Source organism: Brassica rapa, chromosome A06 (genome assembly GCF_000309985.2).
Source record: "Brassica rapa cultivar Chiifu-401-42 chromosome A06, CAAS_Brap_v3.01, whole genome shotgun sequence".
Classification (NCBI taxonomy): domain Eukaryota; kingdom Viridiplantae; phylum Streptophyta; class Magnoliopsida; order Brassicales; family Brassicaceae; genus Brassica; species Brassica rapa.
In genome coordinates, this window is record NC_024800.2 from 20,502,833 (window position 1) to 20,518,676 (window position 15,844).

Here is a 15,844-nt window from a genome sequence, read left to right on the forward strand (position 1 = left end):
TTAAAAAAAATGGAAAAAGTACATTAAGATTTAAATATATATTTTTAAATATAAAATATAGATATTACGTAAATAAAAATATAAGAAATGGAAATAAACATTTTAAAAAATGGAAAAAATACATTAAGATTTAAACATCTATCTTAAAATGTACATATCTCTTAAAATGGTAGTAAATTATATAAAAATTGAAATACCACATTAAACAAAAAAAAACAAAAATTTATAGTTTTACATCAAGAAAATCTTTATAAAACTCATTATTCCATCAACCTCACCCTATCAAGGAAAACTTCAAAGCACTCGAGCAAAAAAATGGTTCCACCATCAACTTTTGCCGTCCCAAAAACCTTTAATGACCTTGAATGAGATTTTTTATAACAACGAACTTTTTGTTAGGTGGATTCATTGTTGGGAAACCCGCAACTTCCAAAAGCCAAACTTATTTATGGGAATTGAATTGCTTTTCATAGACTCAAAGTTATTCTTACAAATTTAATTAGTCTAATCCATAATTTTATTGTTAATATTCATAGTAACTCTTTCATGATCAAACTATTACAGTTAATAACCATTCAAGCGTTTATCCCGAAACACTTCCTTCCTCACCGAATCAGGTATTGGTTCATGTTGGTTTAGTATTGTTTTTGGTTTATTAACCGGTTTAGGATGGTCCTATTGTAAATATAATTTAAATTGGTTTAGCATATATTATGCTTAAAATAACTTAAATTAAATAATAGTAATGTTATGCTTAAAATATAATTTTAGAGAGTTTTCAAATATAGTTTACAGAACATTATAGGTGATGAATTTAATTTACTAAATTCATTTATTTCTTAAAACTAAGTTTTTTTTTTTAAAAACATACTGAGTTATAAATATCAATGATGGATTGGTGTGTATAACATGAAGACAAAATATAAATATTTGATTTTCAAGATAAGAAATTCAGTTTTTATTCAGTTACTCAATATATAATATCTTAAATTATTTTTTTTTAAAATATACATAATTTATATATATATTAATGTTCCAAACTTAAACTATTATATTATATATGAATAATTTTAAAAATAAATATAATTTCTGATTTTAAAAAAATAAAAACAATAAATTGTTATTTTCAAATAATGGATGTAATTTACATAAGATACGTTTTGATATATCATTATTTTCTATTTCCAGAAAACAATAAATTGTTAAACATCAATATCATCTAGGTTAAGTATACGAATATCACAAATTCAAACATCACAAAAAATATTTACATAAAAATTATAATACAATAATTTAATCAAAAAATACAATTAAAAAAAAAACAATATTCAAAAGAACAGTTATCCCCTATATATTAAAAGAGAAGCATTACAACATATTTTTGTAGCCACATGTCATCACCACAATCATTCTTAGAATCCTTAGAAAAATATGTTGGTCCATATAAATATATAATAAGTTTTTTATTAAACTAACCATAAATTAATCATAAATGTTCTTCATTGTTTTCTTAATTTTGGACCCATAAGAACTATAAGTACTACATTCCGTTTAGCATAGTTTTCAAAATTGGTTTTCTATTTTTATACTTTCACACCAAATGTTACATTCTCATTTCAATGAATAAATTCTCATCGCTTACATGTGTTGTCCTTATGCTTCAAATTAATAGTTATAACTTTATCTCCTTTAAAACAGCAATGAACAATCTTCTCAAAAACCGTAATGCACACTTTACTTGGAACCTAAGATACTTCAAATAAGTTTGTAGGTGTTGAGCTGAGTGACATAATATACACGCCCACACACATAAGAGTCCAAATTAGAGAAACACACAATTCACCAACAAATTATGGACTACTAACTATAAAAAAAAATACAATAAGAAAGTCCACAGACACCTCAAACATAATCCCTACAAACCCTAAAACCATTTAAGACCATAATGTCAAAAAAATACACTGCTTTTGCAAAAACGAACAAAATACAACGAAAGTATACAATTATATAATTACATAGAACACATGACTGACCCTATTTCTTATATAATAACAATTTATATAAAATATATAGTCTAACTATTTTAATTATTTTTTTTAATTCTCATCCCGCCCGTAGGGCGGGCCGACCCTAGTAATATTATCAAAGTCCAATTCGGTAAGGAGCAATCCTTTAGACAAGGAGTTTAAGGATTAAGTCCTTAGTGACGTGGCCGCGTCTCATTGGATAGAGAGAAATATATATATCTATGTAAGGATTCCTAATCAGAGATCACTATTGAACACACCATTTTTACTAGAATCATTAACTATTCAAACAAAAAAAAAACTAAAATAATGGTAAGGACTCTAAGAAAGAGTCCACCATTGCATATGCTCTCATGTTCTCAGTGGATCCAAATTCGTCCTTCATTGACGCTGTTTTGATATTAGGTTATGACGAAGAGTAGATCAATTAAACTAAAACGCTGGTTTGGTTTCAGAAAGCAAAACCTTTTGAGAAAACGACTTATTTCCCCTTCGAAACTATCATATACCAATAGATCCACCTGAAGTTTAATTTGACTTCGATTTAAGTTTACATTACCCACAGTTCTCTTTGCTCATTGTGCCTCAACGCATTCTCTCTATTGTATTAAACAGATCAGTGAGCCGATGCTTTGTCCTTATTCCCATGTGGATACAATTTTTAGGTCCTATTAAGGAGACGCGCCCCAAATGTGACTATGAGTCGAACCAGAATGATATACGATTCCCATCTTCACTTCTATGTGGTGACCAGGTCATTCTGGTTCGACTCATGGTCAGACATGTTTGTTACATCAGCCATTCTTTCCAATAAGATTGTAAATGCGTAATCGTATGTTACATCAGCCATATGAATAACTAAGAAATATTAGATTCTTCATTGTAAATGTAATATATTCGGTTTATGTAGACAGGTCTTTTAAAAATATATTGGAATATTAATCGATTGAGTGAGTTAAATTAAGAAAAGGACAATAAGCATGAGCACACATACCAACAAGTAAACCTTATTATCACTTCCACAAGATAAGCCGTCTACAAGGAAACAAACTAAATCACGAGAAATACATTTTTAAAAAGTGCTATAAAATAATGATAAACTCATACGATTCAATATATTATATAAATACTACTTTACGTCGACGAAACTCAAAAAGAAAACTGGTTTATGATATGGCTCCTATCATCCTAAGAAATATTTATACCATCGTACCCTCTGAACCTACATGGGCCGGTTGTTTTCCATTAGCCGAATGGGATCTAGTTGGTACAATAACTCACGTTCCTACCGTTTACTTCTATAACAAGCCATCTGAATTGTTCCAGGGCAATGTAGTCGAAACCCTAAGAAACTCGTTGAGCCGTGCGCTTTTTCACTTCTACCCTATGGCCGGCCGTCTTAAGTGGCTCCCTCGGGGGCGGTTAGAGCTTGATTGTAACGCGGAGGGAGTGTCATTCATGGAAGCCGAGTCCGAGGCAAAACTTTCAGATTTCAACGATTTCTCTCCAACGCCAGAATTTGAGAAACTTGTTCCGCAAGTAAACTACAAACACCCTATTGAAACGATCCCTCTCTTCTTAGCTCAGGTCACCAGATTTAAATGCGGCGGAATAAGCCTCGGCGTCAGCATTTCACACGCGGTGGTCGACGGACAGAGCGCGTTTCACTTCTTGTCTGAATGGGGAAGAATCGCTCGCGGGGAACCTCTTGAAACCACTCCATTTCTCGACCGCAAAATCCTCTGGACTGGTAAACCGCTTCCGCCGTTTGCCTCCCCACCTCAGTGCGAACGCAAAGGGTTTGAACAGCCACCGTTGCTGATCGGAGAAACGGACAATGTAGAAGAAAGAAAGAAGAAAACAACTGTAGAGATACTAAAACTTAGCAAAACTCTGATTGAGAAGCTTAGAAGCAGAGTGAATACAAGTGAATACGCTGACCCAGCTAGAGGGTTTACAAGGTACGAGACGGTCGCGGGACATGTGTGGAGGTGCGCGTCTAAAGCACGTGGGCACTCCCCAGAACAACCCACGTCTCTGGGAATCTGTGTAGATACTCGTAGTCGGGTGCAGCCACCTTTACCACGCGGCTACTTTGGCAATGCCACTATTAATGCGGTCGCAAGAAGCACCTCAGGTACGTTTTGTCAAATTTTAAAAGTTGTTTAATCTAATTTTTCTGCTGCTATTTTGTTTTTGTTTTTGCTGAGATTTGTTCTAGAAATAAATTTTAATTATTTAAATACTTTGATATTTATATCATATTATTGAAAAGGAAAATACAAAACAATATATTATAGTTATTTTTGTTACAAAATTTAACTATTTAATGTAGTAATTTACCAATATTATTAAATAAAAATATAATTTAATATTTTAATATTCAGTGTTGAGAGAATATATGAAAATACAAATATATTACTTTTAATATTTTAAACTAATTAATAACATTAATTTAATTTCTTATTAAATAAAAATAAAATATATTATTTAATTGTTTGGTGCAATGAATATTGTTCACCAAGTTTGGTGTGATACTATTCACAAAATATCAAATTTAGTGATACGACTTTATCTATATAATTTCTTGAGAGTAAAATTACACTAATTCGCTTGAGGAAAATAAACCCAATATAGCGAAACCCCTCTGGCTACACAAATATGAGCTATTGCTTTCAGATCATTTGAATATCCAGGAGAGGGTCTATCTGTGGGCTGTACCTCCACCCGAGGATTAAGTCTGTGTCTTTAATAGACCCGGGTTTAATCCTTTTAGTTTACAATAAAAAAAAATTACACAAATTTGGTTTTTTAGTATTATTGGAGTTGGCCTAAACAATAATACATCACCATCTCAATCAATCTAATCGCAGTCAGTTAAAAATATTTTCAATCGGACATGTAAGCTAGCATTAGAAAGAATATACTTCTTGAACATTTACAATAGGAATTCAAATATAGATGAAAGAACTCTTGGTAGCTTATCATGCCCGTTTAGTCAGACCAGTCTTATTTTCCCCCGATTCTGGGAGTTTAATGTAGCTAACTAATTTCACACTAATAGGCATTTAGGGATATCATACAATGTGATTTCTATATATTTCGATAATTTTCTTATGCATATAGGTGAACTCATATCGAATGGGTTGGGTTTCGCGGCCGAAAAAATTAGTGAAGCCATAAAGAGTGTGACAAACGAATACGTAATGACTGGAATAGAGTATCTAAAAAACCATGAGGATCTGAAGACGTTTCAAGATATACATGCGTTGGGCAGCACGGACGGTCCATTCTACGGAAACCCTAATCTTGGACTTGTGAGCTGGTTAACTCTACCAATGTACGGCCTTGATTTCGGGTGGGGAAAGGAGGTCCACATGGGACCATGCACGCATGACGGCGACGGGGGCTCTCTGCTACTACCTGATAAAAATGATGACGGCTCGCTGATTCTCGCCACGTGTCTACAGGTAGCTCACATGGAGGCCTTCAAGAAACACTTATATGAAGATATCTAGGGTTCTATATATACACACAAGTACTCATATATATATATATATATATATATGCATTTCATTTCCATTTGAATAAGGATTCAAGTAGGGATTCTACTACTGTTGGTGTGATTCTTCATTTGTAATAACACATTTACACATATATAGTTAAACTTTATATTTTTGCTTACTAAGTATGTGGTATATATTGAATTTAGAGATGAGTTTGTCTATATCAACAGTTGGAATGTTAGAAAACCTTTCTTAAAAAAAAAAAAAAAAACAGTTGGAATGATCTTAATGCATTTGACTAAGAACGGGTTATTTGTCAAATCCATATATAGCTGTTTAAGACTATCATTGTAGCAATCCATCAGAAGATTTAATTATGGAACGTATGTTTGTGCGATAGCTAAAATTGAGACAAAAAATATATTGCTAAAATTCAATTAGACCAATTATAATTTGTGAACATGATAGCTTTTCAAGCCTTGCTAATAGTATTATTTATTGAGCATATATAGGCCTCAACTCGTGGATATAGTTTGAACAGAATAGCAGAAAAATGATTACAATTTATAATTGTAAGTTATAGGACTGAATGAATCTTTATTAACACCGTAGAAGAGTATTTATACAATATACAAGGTAGGGTATTTCTGTATTCTACTGTATTTACATAATAGTCCTTTGAGGACTTCTATATTGCCTTATACGCCCCCTCAAGATGGTGGAACTCTTGTGACACCAATCTTGCGACAAAGTGTTTCAAACGGTATTCTTGGGAGAGGTTTGGTGAGGCCATCGGCTAGCTGATCTCGTGTGGACACATGAGTGACTCGAAGAACTCCATTCTGTATCTGTCCTCGCACAAAGTGATAGTCGATGGCGATATGCTTCATTCGCGAGTGGAAGACAGGATTTTGACAGAGATACGTTGCTCCAACGTTGTCACAGTAGACAGTCGGAGTTGCAGTGATGTTGATGCCGAGTTCTGTTAGGAGTGAGCATATCCAGCGTAGTTCCGCGGAGGTATTGGCGACGGCCCTGTATTCCGCTTCCGTCGAAGATCTTGCTACACTCTTCTGCTTGCGTGACGACCAAGAAACCGGATGACTGCCTAGATAGACAATGAAACCGTTTGTGGATACATAGTCGTCTGAGTCTCCGGCCCAATCTGCGTCTGAAAACGCATGTATGGTTGAGTTCGGTTGCCTCCGCAGAAAGATGCCGTGGCTCAATGTTCCTGATAAGTACCGCAAGAGGCGTTTGACAGCAAGCCAGTGGTCAGAGGTCGGCTTATGCATGAATTGAGAGAGTCGGTTGACTGCATACGATATATCAGGCCTGGTGAGTGAAAGGTACTGTAGGCTCCCAACAACCTGTCTATACTCTCGAGGATCTGCGAGATGAGTACCGGACTGAAGTGTTAACTTCGGTGAAGATGCCATGGGAGTGGAGACAGGTTTCGAATGCAGCATATTAGTCTTGGTAAGTAAGTCTGTGACATACTTCCGCTGCATCAGATGCATTCCATCTCGGGTTCGAATGGCTTCTATCCCCAAGAAGTAACTTAAGTTTCCCATATCTTTAATGGAAAATTTCTGAGCAAGAAGATCAATGACTCGTTGCACCAGGGACGTAGAGGTTCCCGTGACAAGAATGTCATCAACATACACCAGCAGGTAGACAAAGTCCTTTCCGTGCTTCATGATGAACAGCGAGGTGTCAGATAGTGAATTGATGAATCCTGTCGAGATGAGAAACTTGTGAAGTTCAGAGTACCAGGCTCTAGGCGCTTGTTTTAAGCCATACAGTGCCTTCCTTAAGCGACAAACCTTGGTGGGATTATCAGCATCGACAAAGCCCGGGGGTTGACAGATATAAACTTCTTCTTGTAGGTGACCTTGGAGAAAAGCCGTGTTGACATCAATCTGTCTCACAGGCCAGGAGTTGTTGACTGCGAGTCCAAGAACAATCCTTATCGTCGTAGGTTTGATTACCGGACTGAACGTATCAGTATAGTCAATACCAGGTTGTTGATGATAGCCCTTGGCGACCAGTCGAGCTTTGTAGCGGTCAATCTCTCCGTTGGGATGATATTTGATTGTGAAAATCCAGTGACAGCCCACAATATTCATTCCCTTACACGCAGATGCCAGATCCCATGTATGATTCTTAACCTGTGAGTTGAACTCCGCAAGCATGGCTGCTCGCCATTTGGGGTGTTTCATAGCTTGTTGCCAGGTTGTGGGGATCCAGCGCGGGTCTGTTTGGAGATTGACAGTAAGATTATACTTACTAACTGGTTTGACGATATTGTTCCTTGATCTCGTTGTCATGGAGTGCCGTTGAGGTGGAGCAGGCACTGTAGTTGTCGTTGGTTCAGCATTGGGTGTGACCGCTTGTGTCGCATCACCAGTGGGAGGCACTGTAGTTGGGACCTCTGGTTCTGACACGTTGGTCGTCGAGTGATGTGAAGACGTTGGAGACGGTGATGGTGTTGCCTGCGGCAAAGTTTCAGAGCTCGGTGGTGAGCTCTCCGGAGTCGCCGTTGGCGATTGTACGAGTGGTGTCGAGGATGGGATGGTTGTGTGTGGTTGATAGGGAAGGTTCGGGTCGTTGGTTTCTGGGTGTGGGCTTGTGGGTTGTTGTCTCAGCTGTTGGTAAGGAAACAAAGTTTCATTGAATCTCACATGGCGGGATGTATACACTCGGTCTGTTGTGGGGTCAAGGCAGTAGTAAGCACTCTGAGATAATGAGTAACCTACAAAGACACAAGGTGTGGACCTGTGTTCGAGTTTGTTGGGTGCGTAAGGCCTGAGCCACGGATAACATAGGCTCCCAAACGTTCTCAGCTTGCCATAGTTGGGTGTGGTTTGAAAAAGTTTTTGGAATGGTGAGGTATTGTTGAGAACAGGGGTGGTGAGGCGGTTGATTAGGAATGTAGCTGTGGCAAAGGCTTGTGGCCAGTATGTGAGGGGCATTTTGGCTGTGGAGAGAAGTGCCAGACCAGTTTCGACTATGTGTCGATGCTTTCTTTCTGATAAGCCATTATGCTCAGGTGTATGTGGTGGGGATGTAAGGTGGGAGATGCCATGTTCGGCTAGGTAAGGGCGTAGGGCTAGGAACTCGCCGCCATTGTCCGAGTATAGGTGTTGTATTTTGGTTTTGAATCTGGTTTCAACCAGTGGTTTGAACTGGATAAAGATGGTTTTGACTTGGGATTTAGCTGTAAGCGGAAACAGCCAGCTATAGCGGGTGAAATGGTCAACAAAGACAACATAGTATTTGTGGTTTTGGTGAGATGTGACTGGAGACTGCCAGACATCAGTGAAGATATATTGAAGAGGTGTAGTCGAGTGTATGGAACTTTGTTGAAAGGGTAATTTATGAGTTTTATTGAGGAGGCATTCATTGCAAAGAAAACCACAAGAAGAAGTAGTGTTTAGGCAAGGTAAAGAAAACTTTGAAACAACAAACTTAAGAGTAGATAAAGAAGGGTGTCCAAGCCGGTTATGCCATCGGTCTAGTGTGGTTTTGGTATCGGGGTAGGTTGCGTAGGCAGATGGGTTAGGGTTCGGCTTGGGCCACTCGTACAGCTCAGCCTTCGTGCGACCTTGGAGTAACTGCGCCCCCGAGCTGAGATCCTTCACCTGAAAATGTGCAGGAAAGAATTCAACAGAGACACCATTAGCATTGCAGAGCCGATACACAGATATCAGATTCTTATTGACATTCGGAACACAAAGGATATCATCTAATTTGAGTGGTTTAGATGAAGTAGGAATAGATAAAGAACCAGTGTGTGTTATCGGCATGGTTGAGCCGTCTGCAATGGCCACTTCTTCTCCTCCGTTGTATGGTTGGTGCAGTGCGAGGTTGTTAAGGTCGGAAGTGAGATGATGTGTAGCTCCACTATCCAGTAGCCATGGAGTTGTATTGTACGGCGAGCTGGAGATGTAGTTGGCACGTGGCTGCCACGGGTTTTGCGCGGGGGAGAACTGATGTTGGACCATCGACTGTCCTCCTGATGCTTGGCGTTGAGGGCAGGTACGTGCACTATGGCCATAGGTACTGCAAATTTGGCACCGGCCTTGGTAACCCCGTGGTGCAGTCGTTTGCGATGACTGGTTGCTGTTCGGACCAAACTGTTGCTGCTGCTGCCATGTCTGATTGCCACGATAGCCTCCACGACGGTTGTTGTTTGATTTGTTGTTGTGCGAACCTCTGTAGTTCGTGTAGTTGGCTGAGACAGGCGCAGTCGAGACAGGTGGAATGGCAGCCTGCAGTTTAGCTTCTTGATTAATGAGTTTCTCATGTAACTCAGCAAGCGAAGGCGCGGTATCACGACTCTCAATCTGATCAATCAGTGTCTTGTACTCATCTGGAAGGCCAGTCAGTACCCGCTCAACCTGATCTTCATGATCCATCGGCTTACCTAGGAGAGCCAGTTCATCAAAACGAGTTGTAAGTCCTTGATAGTACTCGTTGATCGACTTGTTTCCTTTAGTCCAGTTGTCGATCTGTTGTTTCAGCTGTTTGATGTGTCCTCTGCTTGGTTTAGCATAGGTGGAGCTGAGAGTTGTCCAGATCTCCACAGCCGTGTTGGTGGTAGAGAGGATTGGTTGAATGGTAGTGGTTATCGCGCCGAGGAGGCCGCTGTAGATAAGCTTGTCTTGACGTTTCCACAGCGCGAAGGCAGGGTTGGGGGCTTCCCCTGTTTCCGTCGTGATAGTGGCTGGAGGGATGACCGTAGAGCCATCAACATGTCCGGCGAGATCATATCCATCAAGCAAGGCGTGAACTTGGCGATTCCACATCAGGAAATTGGAGGCGGTGAGCTTTGTCACATTTGTCATGTTGACGTTGAGCAGAGTAGGGTTGGGGGAGACGGTTATGGTCTCGTTTCTGAATGCTTGATTCTCAGACATGTTCGACATCGTGAGTTGCAAGGAAGAAGATGAGAAAATTTTGAAAAATTTAAGATGGCGGCTGTTAGGTTATCACTGCTCTGATACCATGTAAGTTATAGGACTGAATGAATCTTTATTAACACCGTAGAAGAGTATTTATACAATATACAAGGTAGGGTATTTCTGTATTCTACTGTATTTACATAATAGTCCTTTGAGGACTTCTATATTGCCTTATAATAATACCGTTGGCACATTATAGCTAGTTTCATTTTGCTAAATTAGTTTGAAGGGCCTTATCATTCTACAACCTGAGGAATAAGATCATTTGATTTTTCTTTACTAAACTGCGGATCATTTTCCAACATTTGAGTGACGGACATATATTTTTTGTTGATAAACTAACATTTGATCACCGGAGAGAATCTAATCACTGAAGCAAATGAGATACCAACGGTCTTCAGACCCGCTCATTATCCCAATATCAGTACTGGGAACATCAGTTTTAAGTAAAGCATTTCTATGGGTATCTTCGGCCCTTTAACACCTCTATCCGTTATTGTTGTTGTAGTTTATTTTTATCGTTTAGTCGTCGAGGTTACCTATACTTGTAACCTTATAAGCCTATTGGACAGTCAATTTTTAATATAAGAATTTGGTGCACAAAAAAATCACCTGTTGAAATGAAACAAAGTTTCCTTGTTCAATAAAACAATTAAATTAAAAACAAAGATCATATATATAAATATCCAACAAAAGAAAATGAATGGTTTCGAGTATATTATTATCCCTATACTATTCCAAGCAAGGCAATGCTGTAAGGAAAAGCAACGATTCCGGCAAAAGCAGCCTTTGCCACAAACATGTTGGCCCTCTCAGTGCTGTGGACATTGTCCCAGTACACGTACCGGTCTCGAAACGCACAAACCGGTTTATCCGCCGCACATAGTTCTTCCCCTGATTCTACCGTACAACAACTCTTTTGTGTTACAGCAAACCCTACAAGAATGTAAAAATACGCATAATTATTTTTACTTTTTTTGTTAAAAGTATACGCATGATCAAATTATAGGATCACAATCCAATATTATAAGTTTTATCGTGATTTTACTGCAATTGTACTACTATGGAAAATAAATGATCTAACTGATCAAATCTCTTAGAGTTGTGACAAAATGAAGATTTAAATTTATATTTCAGAAGAAAATGAAAACGAAGGAAAATATTTGATTTTAAGATATCAAGTATTCCAGGAACACGATTATGAAAAGTTAATGAAGTTTTTTATTTATCTAGGAATCATCTTCAAAAAGCTTAATAGCTGATCATACAACTGGATTAGTAAAGCCATTAGGAAGGAGTTGATCATAAACCTTTCCAAAAAATTTCCTTGTGTATTTTGGGAAACTTAACTCTGGTATTCCTTAGAACACCTTAATGAAAACAGTGTATTTTAATTAGTATTATACTATATGTTTTTAATCCGGTAAAATGATTTCATCTTGGGTCAAAACTTTCAGTTCAATATATTTAGTATTACTTACCTAAGGCAGCATACGCAAAAGGAGTTTGCCCGGTGTACATATCGACAAAAGTGAACTTAGCATCGGCGAAGTTAGTGTTGAACTCTCTGACCAGAGCTTTAAGGTTCATGTTGAAAGGTTCAACTGCTTTGTTCACTTCAGCGGCACAGCCCATACCACCAGCATGGGAGGCGATCATCCGCGGGGTGCACCCTATCCTACTGACCCCAAACAAAGCAACCTTCCTTGCTCCTTGGACATACAACAACTTATACAAAAACAAATGTCTCTAATTAATCGGTTTATAGATAATTAACTAGGAGTAAAATTTGTAGAGATATATCCAATACTCTGCATCATGTTTTATATGGAAATTAATCAACTATTTATAATGTCAAAAGTTATTTCAATGAAATATGAAGGTTTATAATTCCTTTATTAATTTTCTTTTCAAAACCTTGGGTAATATTACCTTCAGTAAAGAGCGATAATGTCGAATGAGGGAATCAGCAAATTGATCGTAAGTGTACTTGCGTTGTGTATTGTACTTATCACCTTGCATGAAGTAGTTGTTAAGATAATCATTGCTTCCTATATTAATAGTGTATAGACATTGCTTCAGCTTCTCCGGGGGCACGTTTGCAGTCATAATCGCCGTCCGGTGGTTCTTGATTTGCGTTTTAAAACTGATTCTATCACCCTATCGTAAGAAATATCATAATGCGTAAGTAATTAATTTAAGTGTTTAAACACAAAAAATACAAATAAGCGAGTCATATTTAGGATCCCTGCCAGAAAAAAGAGAAAAGAGAAAGCAAATCAACAAAACCAAATGATTATTTGCTTTAAAAAAAAAATTATTTATAGTCACCTAAAACATTTACAAAATTATTTGTGTATATTCATTGGACAGGGAATCACAACATTTTAAATTGTCTTTTTCTAAGTTAGGTTTGAAACCTCAAACTTTCAGATACAAAATCTCAATTTACTAAGACTTATTCTTAGGTCCACCCCCTAGGGTGAACCTCTAGGTTCACCAACCAATAAGATTGTCTTATTTTATATTCGATATCTTTTAAAAAAAGAAACAAAATATTGTCAAATTATATTATGTTTTTAAAATTAAAAGGTAAAAAAAAAAATTACAAAAAAAATATTTTACGTCGTCAGCATAACATTAAACCCTAAACCCTAAATTCTAATCCCTAAACCCTTAATCCTAAACCCTAAACCCTTGGATAAACCCTAAACTGTAGGATAAATCTTAAACTCTAGGATAAATCCTTAACTCTAAATCAAAATCACTATACACTAAAACATTCAAGCGTTTTGGGTTTAGGGTTTTAATCGTTTTTTATTTAGAGTTTAGGATTTATCCAAGAGTTTAGGGTTTATCCAAGGGTTTAGGGTTTACCCAAGGGTTTAGGGTTTATGATTTAAGGTTTAGGGATTAGGATTTAGGGTTTAGTGTTTTGTTGACAACATTAAAAATATTTTTTTTTTTAATTTTTTTTTTCTGTAACTATTATCTTTTTTTACTTTTTTATTTTAAAAACATAATATAATTTGAGAATATTTTGTTTCCTTTTTTTAAAAGATATCGAATTTGAAATAATGAAATCTTATTGGTTGGTGAACCTAGAGGTTCACCCTAGGGGGTGAACCCAAGAATGACTCATTTACTAATTAGTTTCGTATCAGCCAGACATTAGAGCCACCAAATGAGAACATATGATCACTGCGCGTCTTTTGAATCAGTATTACTAAATTTAGTAGTACGTTTAGGAAAGTTACTTAACCATATATGTAGATATAGTAGTATTGGTAAAAATTAAATACCCGAGGAAAAATAAAGATATCTTTATTTTGATCTCTTTTGCTTCTAAATTATGTTCTTACCAGATGGTAGCTAGTATCTTCGAGAATTCCCGCGCCGCCAGAAGCGTAATTTAAACCGGTGTGAGCTTGTTCCGGCGATGCTCCGGTGAAAGGTGGAATGTAATCACTGAATCTCATTAGTTCAGCTAAACACAACATAATTCAAACTCATATTAGACAAGAAACCATATACAATACTTATGAATGATAAACACAATAACCTTTAAAAAAAGTAACAGATTCACAAGAAACCATTCACAAAATTTGTTTTTTCCTTTTGGGAAATTGATTCTTAAATACATTAGGGCATCATTAGGCCATGCTCATCGTCAGTAATTAGATAAGATATGTAAACAATAAAACAATATAAACTCAAAAAGTAAAAGTATGAGAGGTAAGACATTTTGAGACCCCCTCTGTCATTTGAGAGGTCACAAGAATATTTTAAACTATCTTTAATGTATTTTGCTATTTTTTCTCTAAAATAAAAAAAAAAACTTTATAATAAAGATGAAAGAGTAGACGTCAAAAAAAAAATAGAAAAATGAGTAATTTTTTTTATTTTTAAGAAATAAAGATGATTTAGAATAATTTTATCCCTAAATATTATTATAAAGATAAATATAACAGTGGGTGGAGATGATCTTAAGAAACTATAGGGACACTTGTCATCTTTTTAAATCATTATTTTTGTCTAAAATTAAAACTAAACATATTCAAAAGTAATGATATTTATTCAGATCCTCAAGTAAGTATCTCCAATATTGGAGTTGCTATTAATCAATGATATTTATCGCCAGAGACTCTGCAGAGTTTCAAAACAAAACAAAAATTGATGTTTTTAGATTTTTAAACAATGAATGTCTAAAAACTAAGCAAATGTTTTTTTTTCCAGAAGTGTTATATATAGTCTCTCACGAAGAGATCGTTTTGTGTGATATAGTCTCTCAACGGAGAGATTTTCTTACCTTTCTCATCCTTTTACTTCTCTTTTATTTATTTATATATTTTGAGAAACTTTAAACCACCTATGTGGGTGTGTGATAAGCAAAACTTTATTTATCTACTTACATAGTCTCTTAATTTGCATCTATGACTGTTCTGCATAACACTGTCTAGTTCTAATGTTTGCATTTCTTTTTATGTTCCATTGAAAATATCAGCTAAAAGAGAAATGCCTACATTCTAAACTTCCAGTTAGGCAAAGAATACGTTATGATACGTTTGTCTTTTATAGTTAATAGTATCTATTAGTAATTTCATCGAAAACATTTGGGCAAAGAAATAAAACAAGCCAGGGACTAACCGATAAAGTCGGGAATATTACGGCCATTGCTGAACCGGCCCGTGGGACCTCTAGCTAAATCCATACCATAAGGTGAATGGTTAACTTTAGCGGAGGTGTTCAAGTCATTGTTGTTACCGTTGTCGAAAACTGAGTCTCCGAAAACGAAATAGCAAGGCACGCGCTGTCCACGAGCCCCTTCGGCCATTGCAAACACCATTGCCGCTAAACCCCACAGCAATACCTTGAACGTTCCCTCCGCCATTTCTGAAAACCAATTACTAGAAATCTGAAATGTGGCAACATTGAAGAAAAGAGAAAAGTCTATATATATAACCCATACATAGGAAGAGACAGACAGAAATAAAATTCTATTTCTAGTCTATTCATTAGAAGAGATAGTCAGTTAATTACGGATGTTAATTAATTTATTTTTAAAAGTATCTTTAATAGTCAACTTGCACGTGAGTTGTAATGAGAAAAATACAAGTCATTTTGTCAAGAAAAACCCTCATGGTGGTGTTATATGGTAACATATTATTAGTCTTTTATCAAAAAAAAAAAAAACCCTCATGGTGTTTTTGAAGAGTATTTAGTAATTTTGTTTCAATTCAAGTCTGATACGTATAGAGGATGGAGGGGGTCAGCCGACCGCACCTAATTTATAAAATATAAGTTTTTCTTTCATAAAAAAATATTATGACACCACCAAATTTTA

General features: G+C 36.4%; 2 protein-coding genes across 2 annotated transcripts; one reads left to right on the forward strand and one right to left on the reverse strand.

Moving 5' to 3' along the window:
* Nucleotides 1-3,142: 3,142 nt before the first annotated feature.
* On the forward strand, nt 3,143-5,738 carry LOC103874054 (spermidine hydroxycinnamoyl transferase). The gene is made up of 2 exons (XM_009152460.3): nt 3,143-4,164; nt 5,154-5,738. Exons 1-2 carry the CDS (start codon nt 3,201-3,203, stop codon nt 5,543-5,545), a joined length of 1,356 nt encoding a protein of 451 aa, XP_009150708.1. The 5' UTR covers nt 3,143-3,200; the 3' UTR covers nt 5,546-5,738.
* Nucleotides 5,739-11,121: 5,383 nt separating this feature from the next.
* On the reverse strand, nt 11,122-15,579 carry LOC103874055 (GDSL esterase/lipase At2g19050). The gene is made up of 5 exons (XM_009152461.3): nt 15,148-15,579; nt 13,863-13,987; nt 12,433-12,660; nt 11,982-12,228; nt 11,122-11,436 (listed from the first exon to the last, which is right to left on the reverse strand). The coding sequence occupies exons 1-5, from the start codon at nt 15,389-15,391 to the stop codon at nt 11,228-11,230; spliced, it is 1,053 nt and encodes a 350-aa protein (XP_009150709.1). The 5' UTR covers nt 15,392-15,579; the 3' UTR covers nt 11,122-11,227.
* Between the last annotated feature and the right edge of the window lie 265 nt (nt 15,580-15,844).